A 15778-nucleotide genomic window follows, 5' to 3' on the forward strand; every position below is an offset into this window, starting at 1 on the left:
TTCGGTTCACCGTTTTCTGATGAACCGTTCCGGGGATATTCGCAATTTTATTCGATTTTTTGACCTATTTTGCACATTTTCATATGAAAGAGATCTCCCATAAGAAATACACAGGGAGTATAGACTCGATGACTCAACGCGAGGAGAATCTTTTTCCTCCAGCAGAGTATTGTGTATCTACTCCTCACATATCACTGAAGTAACTGAAGTTAAGCAACGTTGAGCGTGGTTGGTAGCTAGATGAGTGACCACCTTTTGGTGCTATTGCTATTGAGCTATTGAGCTCTTTGCTCTTTTGGAGCTCTAGATCTAGATGGAGTAAAAATTATATGAACGCCCAACTGTTGGTTTTAAGTATGCAATGTGCTACAAATTAAATATTATCTATGTAGGTACCTACCTACACTACGCCAAAGTTCATGATTGATCTGGACTCAGAAGACCACCAACCTCCAATTCAAAGTCCACCGTGCTATCTACCAGACACACCTCTGAGTTTGGTCTCAAATATCACAAATTACATAAATTGACACGGGCGAATGTAAATTCCCCCGATTTCAAAATTACTTCCTGTAGGGTCATATGTAAATTCCCCCGATTACGAAAAAAAAGGTATATGTAAACTCCCCCGATGGTAGAACCTGGATTTAACTTTCTTTCTGATGCTATTTATTTGAACATATGAAAGTTTCTGAAGACTAAGTATTGCATCCGTAAAAACATGAATATTTGGATGCGAAGAATTAAAATATTTAGAGAGATGTGAATGAAATGACTTATAATTTCTAAACACCAAAAGATTTTTACCACGCTCACTTGTCAGAAATTTAATAGTTGACATGATGATGTCCAAAACCAAACTAATAGGTAATTACATGAAATGTCCAAATCATTGTTCATCACACATTTTCCTCTTTCTATCTTCAAGTATCGGGGGAATTTACATAGTACACATTTCGGGGGAGTTTACCATTTGAGACTCAGGTAGTCGATTTCATTTTCGGGGGAATTTACATCCGGAAATGAGGACCCTTGAAAAAATCGGGGGAATTTACATACAGCCGCAGGACTATGTTGAGACTATGGGACAGGTTTAAAAAACCTGTCTAGTTAGCCCGGCCCGATACCGATGAATGAAACGATGATATATGACAGGGGAAATGAACACAAGCAGTGCCGGAGTCATGATTACTGCCTTGGTTAGTTTAATCTTTTTTCAAAAAAAAAAAAAAAAAACAGTCAATTTCTAGCATTTAAAACCAACTAACCAACCATTTTCTTTCTGTTTTATTATTGTCTACACACGCCACCACGGTGGATCAAATCCTTTGTCTATTCTCACAAGGCGAATAAGTGCACTACGAAATGGACCGTGACTAAGGCGTTGACTATGTAGTCCAAGAACCTACTGGACTCTCAGTTCTTTCGATTTTGAGATATAGGTATATTTGATAAGTTTATCAGGGAGCATGAAATTAGAGATACTCACTTCGACGAATGCAGGATAGGCAGGGTCTGTCCAGGCTAGTAATGTTTCAGATGGTAGACTGGCTCCTTGTTTGGACACGGCTATGGTGTAGATAATATATTTGGTGTTGGGTTTGAGACCTTCCAGCGTGTGAGACGTAATGGAGGTCTCCGCCATCTTGAATGCGCTGTCTGAACTTGCCTTCCAGAATAATCTGAAACATGGGAAAATGAAAGGGTCTTTACAAAATGCTTTCATTTGCGGAATAATTAATTAGAATGAAAAGAAATGTTCATTTAACATTTTTGCCAAACTTCAAGAAAATCTGGAAACCCCGGAAAATATTCAGTTCTCATTTCGTTCAGTTTCTAACTTACCTGTAGGTGAGCTGTTCTGTGGCCTAACTAACATTTCGTTCAGCTTCTAACTTACCTATAGGTGAGCTGTTCTGTCGCCTGACTAAACTCGGGTGGTTGCCACGCCACTGTTAACCAGTTAGCATTGTGATCCGACACTGAGAGTACATGAGGGGGAGATGTGACACCCTTGATACCTTCCTTGCTCAGATCTGAGAAGTGGGAAGAAAATCAGTTGACATTTAAGTAATTCTTGGAGAAAATCACACCTTTCAGTGGCATTCCTAGGAAAAATAGATCTCGCAGTCCGTTCACAATGAACAAATTTTTCTTTTCCCGATTTTTTTCTTCTTTGGAAATGTGAAAACCCTACGACCCTACCTAATTCATTTGCGTACGCCTTACGGAAAAAAAAAAAAAAAAAATCGTGACTAAGAAAAATTCGTTCTGTTCAGGGTGAACGGGCTGTTACATGGAATCCCTTTCCGACACAGTGGTACACTTCCGTACGTGTTACTTACCCATGTTGGTAATATTGACCAATAGAATAGCAGTGGGTAGAGAGGTACCATGTTCATTCCTAGACACTACAAAGATGTTGTAGAAATGTCCTGTTTCTAAATCAGTCAATTCAGTCATGCTGTCATTCACAATCTTCTCCTGTAACAAAAGATATGGGGCGATAACAGTGTCAATGGCTGTATGTAAATTCCCCCGATTTTTTCAAGGGTCCTCATTTCCGGATGTAAATTCCCCCGAAAATGAAATCGACTACCTGAGTACCGTGTGAAAAATCCCAACTACCTACATCACTTATTTTTACTTTTATTATTGAGTGAAAACATAAAATACTGTCATTTTCTTATCCTCAGGTCTACACTCTCAGGTTTTCTTTGAGAATGTTTGGACACTGTTCGGGTATATAGTATCCGAGAATGTTCAGAGGCAATATTGGACTGTAACATGAGATTGTAGACCTCAACCTAAGTGTGTAAAAAAAGCAGCAAAATAAGGAAATTATTAACACCTAAGAAGGAAATGATTGAACACCTAAGAAAATTATTACCTTTGAGAATGTTTGGACCCTGTTCGGGTATAGTATCCGAGAATGTTCAGAGGCAATATTGGACTGTAACATGAGATTGTAGATCTCAACCTAAGTGTGTAAAAAAAGCAGCGAAATAAGGAAATTATTAACACCTAAGAAGGAAATGATTGAACACCTAAGAAAATTATTAAACACCTCATTGTTGGTGGCGATTGCAAAAAGATTGGTTTCCTAGATGACCTAGATCAGTTCGACTCCCAACTCTGGAATGAAAAGTTCTTCTGTAGTCATAGTAATATAAATTCATACCCAAGTAATGAAGCAGCACTAGTAATATTGGTCCAACAACATCAACTCCATTGATCTCAGAACTGGCACAATTTTTGACCGAGTCAAACATCCAGTTTCACTTTTTAAACAACAAAGAACACGAAAAAAAAGAAAAAAAAATCAATCAAAAAACCTTGTAAGGACAAAAAAACTAACAAAGACGTTAGAATTTCACTCTATTGTCCCCAGAATTTTCTTAATAAAGACACTAAGACACTTTAAACAATGAAAGAAAAGAATTTTTCAAAACTAGATCCACACTAAAAGTAAAAGTTGAAAAAAAAAAACTAAGAGCAAATAAGGAAATGACGAGTTATGAAAAATTTCCAATAAACAATTTTTCCAGACAAGGTTTTTTTTTTTTTTTTTTTTTTTTTTTTTTTTTTTGGTTCAACAGTAAAATAAGTAAATAAAGATGACTCACTTTTATTTCCCACGTTACACGCGGGGTCAATGCATTGAAAATACGCCGGTATACCTTTCCAAATTCAATTGAGCTCCCTATCATCAGAACGGATTGGAAAATAAGCCGGTATACCTTTCCAATTTTAATTGAGATCCCTATAATCAGAACGGATTGAACGTCGGTATCGGTATACCTTTCTAAATTCCATCAGCATCCCTATCATCAGTTGACTGTATCTGTATCCCTATCATCAGAACGGATTGGAAAATAAGCCGGTATACCTTTCCAATTTTAATTGAGTTCCCTATAATCAGAACGGATTGAACGTCGGTATCGGTATACCTTTCTAAATTCCATCAGCATCCCTATCATCAGTTGACTGTATCTGTTCGAACTCCAGCAGAGACATAAAAGTTATCCTGTAGGAGCAAAATTAAAACAGGTAGGTAGCTAGTAGGTAGGTAAAAAATAGAAGTGAAGCACTCTGCTACTAATTTTTCCAAGATGTGCGTTGAGAATAAAATAACTGCACCTACTCGGGATTTCCCTTATCGGTATAGGTACTACGTTTAGTTTGAATTTATCAGTAAAATACAAATATTAATAAACGCGATAAGAGAAAAAACCGCTATACTTTGTAAACACGAAGAAAAACACTCATAATTTTTAATTAAATTTATAAATCAGAAATTGATTGACGTTTAGTTTGAATTTATCAGTAAAATACAAATATTAATAAATGCGATAAGAGAAAAAACCGCTATACTTTGTAAACACGAAGAAAAACACTCATAATTTTTAATTAAATTTATAAATCAGAAATTGATTGATAACTATTAACTACATAATCATAACTAATAACTATACTTGTAATTTATGTTGATTTTAGTAGACATTTCCAATAGGATTGAGTTCTTACCAGAAGAAGGTGCAGGCATAGAGAGACTGTGATTGAAGGGCTTTATGCAATAAAGGTCCTTGCTTGGGCCCTTTTTGGCCAAAAAAAATCTGCTATGGTCATTATTCAACAAGATACACGAGTTTTTGTAAAATCCTCCCAATACTTTTCAATGGAAATCAAAAACTAGGCATACTGGCATAGAGAGACTGTGATTGAAGGGCTTTATGCAATAAAGGTCCTTGCTTGGGCCCTTTTTGACCAAAAATAATCTGCTATGGTCAATAATCAACCAGATACACGAGTTTTTGTAAAATCCTCCCAATACTTTTCAATGGAAATCAAAAACTCAAAGTTGGCATACCCATCCTTTTTGGATAAACCCTTCTGAAAAGTGTTCTGATAAATCAGTAATAATTTTAATTAGTTCATTGTACTAGGAACTTATTATCTATACATAATTCATAAATATGTAGAATTTATCAGTGTATACCTAGGTATAGCTATACTATACACTTTTGATATTAGGCGAAATGGCCTAGAAAGAGAAGGTATGAGTCAAATCAAAAGCCAAAGATAACTGATGATTTCCAGAAGAAGACTTTGATCGTAGATCGAAATAATCGCAATGTGAACGACAGTTCCCTACATGGATCTACTTCTTAAAAAGTTTCAAATTTTCAATGTCAAAGTAACATTGAAAATGTCTAATAGCTATAGAGGTACTTGAATACATAATCGATTTAATTTATTTAGATCTTAAGGTACCTTTACACTGGGGCAATTTAGGAAGCAACCGGCAACAGCAACCTGCAGCATGCGGCATTGCCGCGCCGCATGCGGCGTTCACACCAGATTTTTCATAGAGTTTTAATTAAGGGTAAGTTTGAAGAAAATGCAACGTGTTTACGTCACCTCCACTGAAAAGTCGACTATTATTACTTTCCTTATTTATGTATATTGGGTATGTATAAATAAATAATAATAAGCCCTTATCTATCTTCTACACGTCATAAAGCTAGATTAACTTCTCTCATGCTTGATCTAAAGGTACCTTTACACTGGGGCAATTTGGGAAGCAACCGGCAACAGCAACCTGCAGCATGCGGCATTGCCGCGCCGCATGCGGCGTTGCCTTATACCTTGCGGCGTTGCTTTTTGTGTTGCTAGTAGTTGCTCTACGCCGCAAGGCTTCCCGTCAGAAATGGATAGAATTGCCTGTTGCCTTGAGTTGCCAGTGCTGAGAATGGTCTGATTGAGTCACTTTTTACAAAGTGCCTAAATTTTATTTATAATTTCGTATTGTTTTTCACATTTATATTGGTTATATTAATCATCCAGATTTTCCAACGAGTTGACCTAACCCTAAAACGGTTATCAAGAACATTCAACTTGGGTGTTGAGAATCTTAAGGTGCGTCCACACTAGAGTCGACAGATGTCGATCGGCATTGACTGGAACCCTCCCATTCAGACCTCGGTCTCACAAATCTGGATCTGTCAGACAGTCTGAGTGTGAATGGCGGAAAAAAATGGAGACCCAGGTCTGTCAGATCGACAGACGGCAAAGTAAAAGGTAAGAAGAAACCAAGAACCACGATGATTCTTCAAATTGTTCAGTTCAGTTATAGGTTACAGTCCATTACACGGACAAAAACGACTACACGTGGTAAATAAAGAGGTGGAGAAAACCCAAAGCAAAAAGAAAAGAAACAATGAGACGATAGAACAAGAGAAGAGAAACAAAGAAACAAGAGAGACTGTCCTAATAGTCCTAAGGTTAAAGTAAGCATAAGTTAACACCAAGACAACCATATATGCAGAAACTATAACCTCCTGAGGACCACGTCAAATTTGTGTTTGTAGTCATAGCGGACCAATGTCCACACATGTGGACAACTGCCTTGTAGTAACTGAGGACCAAGTTAATTTTCACCTTTGTAGTCATAGTGGACCAATGTCCACAAACGTGGACATTTCAAGTATCATCACTAGAGTGAAGCTAGCAACTAAACGCAGCAACTTATTTCAATAAAACTTGATCTCTCCACTAGGTGGGCGGTTTTCAGCGAGACTGACTAAACGGTTAGAGATATTGTAAAAGTTAGAATAGAACAACACCCAACTAAGCATCTTTCAATAGGATAAGGAAAGTTGTGTGATGTTCACACCAGATTTTTTTTTTCTCCCTTTCCTCTCTACTCTTATTTTCTTTTCCAAGCCCCTTGTCCTGGCACGAATTTTCTAGTTTTAAATTTAATTATTTTCCGTTTCTCTCTCCCCCTCATTTTCGTCTAGAGAGATAGAAAGGAAGGGAGGAAGGGGGGGGAGAAAAAAAGTAATAATTGCAATTGTAAATCTAAGGGGTGTATAGAAGTTTTATATCATTACTGTATACAGGATGGGTGTAATTTTACAGGAATCCGCAGTCCGCCTACGTAAGGGAATTTGTACTAAAATCTGCCGCTGTTTCAGTTTCAATCGAATGGAAATACAGGGTAGGTTGACCTATGTAGCAGGCACGTAGTTCGGAACAAAAAAAAATCACCTTTGATCGGTAAAATAAAGCAATCTACATAGAAAGTAAAAATAATTCAGTAAACTGTAGTAGAACTCATTAAAGAAATCAGTAAACTGTAAAACTCACTCAGAAAAAGGCCTTTACCCTTACGGGACCTCCGACTCGGGATCGGGAAGTGAAATTTCTTATTCCTATCACTATAATTACATCACCACCTTGTATATTTTCCAAGTTCATTTACAAGCATCGTAGGTTCTAGAGGGGTGCACACAGAAATACGGAGAAAAATCGATTATTTTCCACTTTTATTTTTTCCTATCCTATATTTTCCTTCCTCAATATTTTCATTTCTGCTTCGTCCTGGTATCCCGATTTTCAGCCGATTTTCTACCCTTCTCTCTTCTTCACTTCCCTCTATTTTCTTAGGTATTATCAGTAGAGGATCAACAAGATATGGATGGAGGGGAGAGAGAAAGAAATCATATCTATAGGTGTCTATGAGTAGAAAATGGGTAGTAAGTACATATAGTTATTATGAGTAGCAATGAGACAACAAACCTACCTATACTGCTGAATCTGTACCTTTATAAACCCATTGTCTGTGTCATCATGTGATATGTGACCCATCAGATGTTGTGATAAAGAATTTTATTATCTTGTAAGTAGGTAGGTAAATACCTGCCTGAAATATCTTCAACCTAGACTAAAATGTCGAGAGAGAAAATAGGGTTCAAACCCAAAACTATTTCGCCAATCCGCCACTGATTCCTCTCTCCCCCTTTTTTTCGCTATTTCATAATCATATGCACCCTCACTTTTTCTCTTTTCGGGACGAAAAAAAGAGGGTTATTGGAGGGAGCCCCCTCGTGGAGGGGAGGGTTGGGGTGGTGGTGGAGGGTAAAAGTTTACTAGTTTTCGGGCGCACTGGGCCGTGACTGCACCAACATATTATATCGCCTACATGTCTCGTCTCATAAAACTACAAGCCCCCCCCCTCGTGGAGGGAAGGGTTGGGGTGGTGGTGGTGGGGGTAAAAGTTTACTAGTTTTCGGGCGCACTGGGCCGTGACTGCACCAACATATTATATCGCCTACATGTCTCGTCTCATAAAACTACATTATGACTGGGGTGGGAAATGGAGGGAGAGAGGGGGGAAGGCTCCGTAGAACTTTTCGGAGGGAGGGGAAAGAACTTTGGTGAGGGAGAGAGGAAGTAGAACTTTGCGGAGGAGAGAATCTTGTGAAGGAGAGGAAGGGAGCAGAACTTTAGGGAAAGACAGAGGGGAAAAAAAGGGGGAAGAGGAGAACCTTGAATAAGAGGGTAGGAAGAAAGAACGTTGGGAACGGGGAGGAAGGTAGGGAGAAAATAACTATGTGAGGGAGAGAAGGGAAGGAGGAGATAATTTCGTAAAGGGAAAGAGAGAGTCTAGAAGAGGGAGGAATGGAAGAAAGGGAGAGAATTGGACAGAGGGGAAAAAAGGGGAAGAGGAGAACTTTGTAGAGGGGGGGGGGAGTAGAACCTTGTTCAAGAGGGTAGGAAGAAAGAACGTTGGGAACGGGGAGGAAGGTAGGGAATAACTTAGTGAGGGAGAGAAGGGAAGGAGGAGATAATTTCGTAAAGGGAAAGCTAGAAGAGGGAGGAATGGAAGAAAGGGAGAGAATTTCGTGAGAGGGGAGAAACAGGAGGGAGAAAAACACTGCGGGGGAAGAAGGGAGACAGTGAGGGTGGTATAAAGGCATTCGAGGCCCCATAGAACTTTTAAGGGGCACCCCCCCTCACATAGAAGTTCACGAGGTATGATAGGGAGGGGGGATAAAGGAATATTCAGGAAATAGGGGATTTTTTCTTTTTTGCTGGATAGGGGCTTGAAATTTTCCTCCTTTTTACTTGATTTATTTTCAGAAATTCAGACTCTTTCTTTAGTTCGTTAGGTATTTCTTTCTTAGTTCTGTGTGGTTGGTTCTCTTCCATCTTAGTTTCTTTCATGTGTTAACGAATTCGAATTCAATCATACAAGATCATATTATTTAACCTAGCTTCATGGGGTTTATCTTGGGCGTAGGTACCTATTTTAAATCGGTTAGTAGGACTAGGTTAAAGTAACTAAGCTGCACCATGAAACTATCATTTTGAATACCTATAATTATCATAGTTTGCCGTATCTGATCTGCTAAGAAACTAGGAAAAGCCTAATCATGTCCCAGTACACCGAGACTAACACTCGTATTTATGAACAAGAATGATCGTTCTTAGATCAGTCTCAAGTCAAAATTGACCAATCAAATGCCTTGAGACTATGCTTAGCACGAACTTAAGAGCCAGCATTTTGTTCATAAATATGGGTGTAAGAGACCTAGATTCATGTAACATGTAAGCCCTACACAATATATTTTGTTCCATTTTTTTTAATGTTTTGGGTTATTTATTTTTTGCCGATAGATTGTGTTTAGGGTTTTCATAAAAATTTCCTCTCTCTCCCTCGTACAATACATGCTAATGCTAGCATGTCTAACACTGAAATTAAAACGTAAAAAAAAAAAAAAATCATCTAAGAGTAAACGCATTGAGAGAAGAGAAGGAGCGGGTTATTTATTTTTTGCCGATAGATTGTGTTTAGGGTTTTCATAATAATTTCCTCTCTCTCCCTCGTACAATACATGCTAATGCTAGCATGTCTAACACTCAAATTAAAACGTAAAAAAAAAAGAAAAATCATCTAAGAGTAAACGCATTGAGAGAAGAGAAGGAGCGATGAGAGCAGAGAGAGAGAGAGAGAGAGATTCGTAAATCGAGCTGTTCAAAAGAAAGAAAACTTATTGAAGGAAAAAAATATTCCTTGTATAGCACATTGCATAATTACATATTTTACAAGGCGGTCATACGAATATTAGGACAATCCACCATCTCGGTCAATTTGGAAGAAAGAAAACTTATTGAAGGAAAAAAAATATTCCTTGTATAGCACATTGCATAATTACATATTTTACAAGGCGACCATACGAATATTAGGACAATCCACCATCTCGGTCAATTTGGAGTAGGTCCTTGAATTGGCACTTATAGCTACTAAATAAATTTCCTTTTTGCAATTTCATCTTCTTTATTTTCCACTCTTGTAGGATACCTTACCTTTCCTCTTTGTAAGAATCAAACGTCAAAAAATTGTCAAAAAGCTGGAAAAAGGTACCCCCCAAAACTCCGTAATAAAAAAAAGGTTATACCTACCTCAATACCTACGTCTTGCATTAGTACCTATCTGTGTAAAAAATTGTACCTACAACAAATTGTGTCCAATAAATAAAACCACAACACCCAGTGCCAAAGTGCCAATCAGACAACCCGATGGAAACACTAAAACCAATATGTTCTCACCATTTAGCAAAAATTTGGAGTAGGTCCTTGAATTGGTACTTAGTTGAGTTTGATTTTACAAATTTGCAATTTCATTTTTTTCCCACTGTTGTAGGATACCTTACCTACAGGAATCAAACCACAATAATTGTCAAAAAAGGCATTTCAAAACTCGGTGAAAAAAGTTATATCCTGATGGATACCTACATCTTGCATTAGTATTAGTACCCATGGGTAACAAAAAATTGCACCTACAACAAATTGTGTTCAATAAATAAAACCACACGACTAATAAAACCACAACACCCAGTGCCAAAGTGCCAATCAGACAACCCGATGGAAACACTAAAACCAATATGTTCTCACCATTTAGCAAAACAATCTTCTGAGTCCTAATGATGAGAAAAACTAACTCCACACCCATGTTAACAGGTGATTAAGTTAACATGTGATTCAGTTGACTATACAACATAAACATGCCGAAGCTACGAAAAGATCAATGCAAGAAGTGAAGGAATGGATTTTATTCGCATAATAAACCATTAGGGGTACAACATAAACATGCCGAAGCTACGAAAAGATCAATGCAAGAAGTGGAGGAATGGATTTTATTCGCATAATAAACCATTAGGAAGTAGGTTTGGTACCTAGGTAAGTAAATAACTTGTTAGTAGTGATGTTAATATTAGGTTTGGTACCTAGGTAAGTATAAATAACTTGTTAGTAGTGATGTTAATAATAATAAAGTAACATGTAGGTAGGTAGAACTATGTACCTACTTAGGTATGTTTTTAAAAGTACAAACATATTGTAGGTAGAGATATGTAGAACTATGTACCTACTTAGGTATGTTTTTAAAAGTACAAACATATTGTAGGTAGAGATATAACTATGTACCTACTTAGGTATGTTTTTAAAAGTACAAACGTATTGTAGGTAGAGATATGTACTTTTATAAGTAGGTACAGGTACATAATATAGGCCTACCTACTTTAAATATTGTACGACACAAGGAGTTAGTAGGTATTCTATTCATGAACATAAATTGTAAAGTTCGAACAAACAAACAAACACACAAACAAACACACAAACAAACACACACACACACACACACACACACACACACACACACACACAAATTCATTTTTATATATTAGATGAGGCCTACCTACATATTGTACATAAGTAGACTTGCCAAACGTCCCGAATTGGCCGGGACAGTCCCGAATTTCAGCGGGTGTCCCGGCGTCCCGTTCAGTTTTTCATTTTGGGGCGTTTTGTCCCGAATTTTCGTTTTTGTAGGCTTGCCAAATATCCAAAATGTCGATTCGGGACGCGAATCCGCGAACATAATTGCCAAATCCGCGAACATAATCCGTCGATTCGGGACGCGAATCCGCGAACATAATTGCCAAATCCGCGAACATAATCGCAAAATCCGCGAACAAAATCGCCATCCGCGACCATAATGGCCAAATCCGCGAACATAATCGCGAAATCCGCGAACATAATCGCGAAATCCGCGAACATAATTGCGAAATCCGCGAACATAATCGAAATCCGTGAACATAATCGCGAAATCCGCGAACATAATCGCGAAATCCGCGAACATAATCGCGAAATCCGCGAACAAAATCGCGATATCAGCGAACATAATCGCGAAATCCGCGAACATAATCGCAAAATCCGCGAACAAAATCGCGAAATCCGCGAACATACCTAATCGCCAAATCCGCGAACAAAATTGCCAAATCCGCGAACATAATCACGAAATCCGCGAACATAATCGCGAAATCCGCGAACAAAATTCGCCGCAGGTCGCTGTTGCCTGTTGCTAGGTTAGGTTGCCCCAGTGTAAAGGTACCTTTACATTCTAACAACATATCTTGCAATTTCATACAAAAAGTACCTTACCGGAGGAATGTTTTTTTTTTTTAGATATTAGATACCTACGTAAACCTACCCTAGTAGAACACGGGATTTTTTTTTTTTTTTTTGAGATAAGAAGGTATGCAGGTACTTGCATGGTACATAGGTAGGTACATGAAATTTAAGATTTTTACCATTTCTCGAAGTGTAGACCATTTCAAATGATAGAACTTTTCAAGTTTAACGTAGACACACGAGCCAGCGACCAGTTAGGAAAAGGAAAAAGGGCTTTATTCTCTCATTAGAAGTTTTTGGCTTTACTGAATCGCCGGAATGGCAGAACTTTGCGACTATTGCCATCAAAATTTGGAAATTTTTTAAATCCCTACGTAACCCTACCCTAGTAGAAAACGGGATTTTTTTTTTTTTTTTTGAGATAAGAAGGTATGCAGGTACTTGCATGGTACATAGGTAGGTACATGAAATTTAAGATTTTTACCAACGACTACAGAATTTCAAAATATTTCGCAGTTGCTGAAATTATGAATTTTTCGTAAAGTTGATGAAATAGAAATAATATCTGCTGCAAATTTCCTAAATACAAACTCGAAATAGGTTAGTTTTCAAGTTAATTCTAAGTTTGTATTTTCAACACTTGGTTACATACCTGATCCAGTTTCAGTACAGTCTCATACATGGAAATGTTATGCACCTTCTGATAATGTACCACGTAGTCAACGGTGGAGTTGTTGCCAGATTGAGGGGGTTCCCATTTGAGTGTCACTGAGGTAGACGTGAGACGAGTTGCGTGAAGTTCTCTCACAGGACCGGGGAGTAAACCAGTGCCTGGAAATAAAAAATAAATAAACAAATAAGTAAGATAAAAATAATAATATGCCGCAACAAATGTAAAATGTAAAGTTAATTTTTATCGATTAATCGATTTTACGAAAATACTCATGTAAACAGTCAAGAACATGACGCGACGTCAAAACCGATACAAAAGCAGTACAACTTAACCCAGATAATCCTACAGTTCTTCTGGAAGGATTTCAAACTCTACTTTAATACAATAATAGGTACCTAGGTAAAAGCAGACAAAGAATACCTAATGTTGCTGTCTAACGTATAGCTTACCTTGACCTGAATGGAATGAGGAATAACTATGTTTTGACTAGAATTAGGAGGTAGGACTCCTTTAGTGAGGCCGGGGATGTTATCAAATGTTTTCAAGCTAGTGACGTTAACCACATATTCGGTAACGCTAGGACCGTTAGACACAGGCATCTCCCAGGTGATCCCTAGGGAATCTTCTGATAGAGATTCTACATCCACCATGTACGGAGAACTGGGTAGTATTCCTGAAATATGAAATGAGATAGGAAGTAATTAAGGAGCGCGGTAGCGCTCCGCCCCGCCAAGTCAAGAAAGTTTGACCGCGCTACTAGAGATATTATACGCGACAGGGAAAGTAGCCGTTTTCAGGTAGTTGTAGGGGGACAACTACAAATGATGGAAGAAAACGGATTGCATGTGTGTGTTCGGGCATGAAAGTAGACCACGTTGAAAAAAAAAAATCATCAAAATCGGTTAAGTTTAGCCGGAGATATTTGACTTTAAAAAACGTCAAATTTTTCATCATTTTCTGCTGCTGCTGCTGCTTCTGCTTCTGCTTCCGCTTCCGCTTCTTCTTTGACGTTGACCGCTCTACAGCCTAAACCACTGGACCGATTTTGACGGTTGATGGCTCATTTTTTTTCTCGTGAGTGGTAGGTGTGCCTTTTCATATTTTCAAGGCCCCCAAAGGGCCCCTTCAGCCTTAAATTTGATAAAAGACTGATTTTTAGGGGAAAAATTCTAAATTATCGCTCGAGTTGATTAATAAGGAAGTTTTGCACTGCTTAGATTTGAAAGTCGGAGTGTCCGAGTGGTAAGGAGTGTGATCTTTGAATAAACGATGAGCGGGTGGGGTGGGGGTTCGAATCCCACTGTTGTCTTTTTTTTTTGTACATAATTTTATCATTTTTCAAGATGGCGGAGACCTCCATTACGTCTCACACGCTGGAAGGTCTCAAACCCAACACCAAATATATTATCTACACCATAGCCGTGTCCAAACAAGGAGCCAGTCTACCATCTGAAACATTACTAGCCTGGACAGACCCTGCCTATCCTGCATTCGTCGAAGTGAGTGTCTCTAATTTCATGCTCCCTGATAAACTTATCAAATATATATCTCAAAATCGAAAGAACTGAGAGTCCAGTAGGTTCTAGGACTACATAGTCAACGCCTTAGTCACGGTCCATTTCATAGTGCACTTATTCGCCTTGTGAGGATAGACAAAGGATTTGATCCACCGTGGTGGCGTGTGTAGACAATAATAAAACAGAAAGAAAATGGTTGGTTGGTTTGTTTCAAATGCTAGAAATTGGCTGTTTTTTTTTTTTTTTTTTTTTTTTTTTTTAAAAAAAAGATGAAAATAACATCAGAGACACACTTTATGAAATATAAAGGTACCTTTGTTTACCTTTAACAAGGGTGAACTCAAATATCAGAAATTATAGCGAGATGGATTCGGACAAACCAAAGTGTGTAAGTAATGACGTACTTTTAGAGAAAAATTGCCTTGAAAAACCTAGCACAACCATTATAATAGTAGCTGTAACGTCAATATTTTGTGAAATGTGAAGAGCAAAAGTTGTAAATTTGCTTTCCTTAGCCCTGAGCTAAATGAAAAGACAAATATTATCTATTGCTTATATTACTTATAACCCAACACCAGCTTAGCTGAAAGGATTACAATAACTTTCATGAACTTACTATTGTTATAGTAATAATATTCATGAGCTTGAATCAAAAGCTTACTTACTTTTTATGTTATTTTGCTACCTACGTGTTGTTGATTCAATAATAAATATGAAAGTATTTATTAAAAAAAAAAAAAAAAAAAACCAAACCTATAGGTAATTAAACATGAAAACCAAAACCAAACTAATAGATTAGTTTGGTTTTGGACATCATCATGTCAACTATTAAATTTCTGACAAGTGAGCGTGGTAAAAATCTTTTTAGCCTTGCAACAAACAGTTTGAATAGGAACTCATGTATTTAACACACCTGGAAATATGAAAGAGAGGGAGATGTACCTATATAAAAAAAAAGTTTAATAAAGGGAACTGTAACTGCTAAGGTTTTATCGTCCCGAAAGCGAAGACAAAAGGAAGACAGGATATGAGAAAGCCAGCCGTTCCGAGAACGAACATTCTCCGCTCAGAGAACGAACATTCTCCGCTTCCAGGATAAATTCCCCAATGGTTCTTTACAATAATATGAAGACAGAAGAAAAAAATCTGGTGTGAACATCACACGACTTTCTATTACATTTGTGGAATACGTAAGTATTTGAAAAAAAAAAAAAATGAAAATTTTTCCAAGTCCCGAGCCTGTTCCGCCAACGGGAAATGATCAGAACTTACCAAAACTTATCCAATGGTGTTATTATTTAATTTTTCACTCGGAAATGATCGGAAC

The 15778-nt window shown here is 37.7% G+C and overlaps 1 protein-coding gene and 1 long non-coding RNA gene across 2 annotated transcripts in view; one reads left to right on the forward strand and one right to left on the reverse strand.

Moving 5' to 3' along the window:
- The window catches only part of LOC103512284 (Ig-like and fibronectin type-III domain-containing protein 1), a 30243-nt gene extending 15726 nt beyond the window's left edge, over positions 1-14517 (forward strand). The window contains exon 10 of the mRNA XM_026825790.1: positions 14278-14517. Within this exon, the coding sequence (XP_026681591.1) occupies positions 14278-14502 (225 nt within the window). The 3' untranslated portion in view covers positions 14503-14517. The remainder of the gene's footprint in view (positions 1-14277) is intronic.
- LOC108252759 lies at positions 212-12670 on the reverse strand. Its single transcript, XR_001809582.1, has 3 exons — positions 12659-12670; positions 11365-11367; positions 212-252 (listed from the first exon to the last, which is right to left on the reverse strand). It is a non-coding gene; the product is annotated as an uncharacterized LOC108252759 (long non-coding RNA).
- Positions 14518-15778: the final 1261 nt, after the last annotated feature.

Source organism: Diaphorina citri, unplaced genomic scaffold (assembly GCF_000475195.1).
Source record: "Diaphorina citri unplaced genomic scaffold, Diaci psyllid genome assembly version 1.1 scaffold818, whole genome shotgun sequence".
NCBI classification, from domain to species: Eukaryota; Metazoa; Arthropoda; class Insecta; order Hemiptera; family Psyllidae; genus Diaphorina; species Diaphorina citri.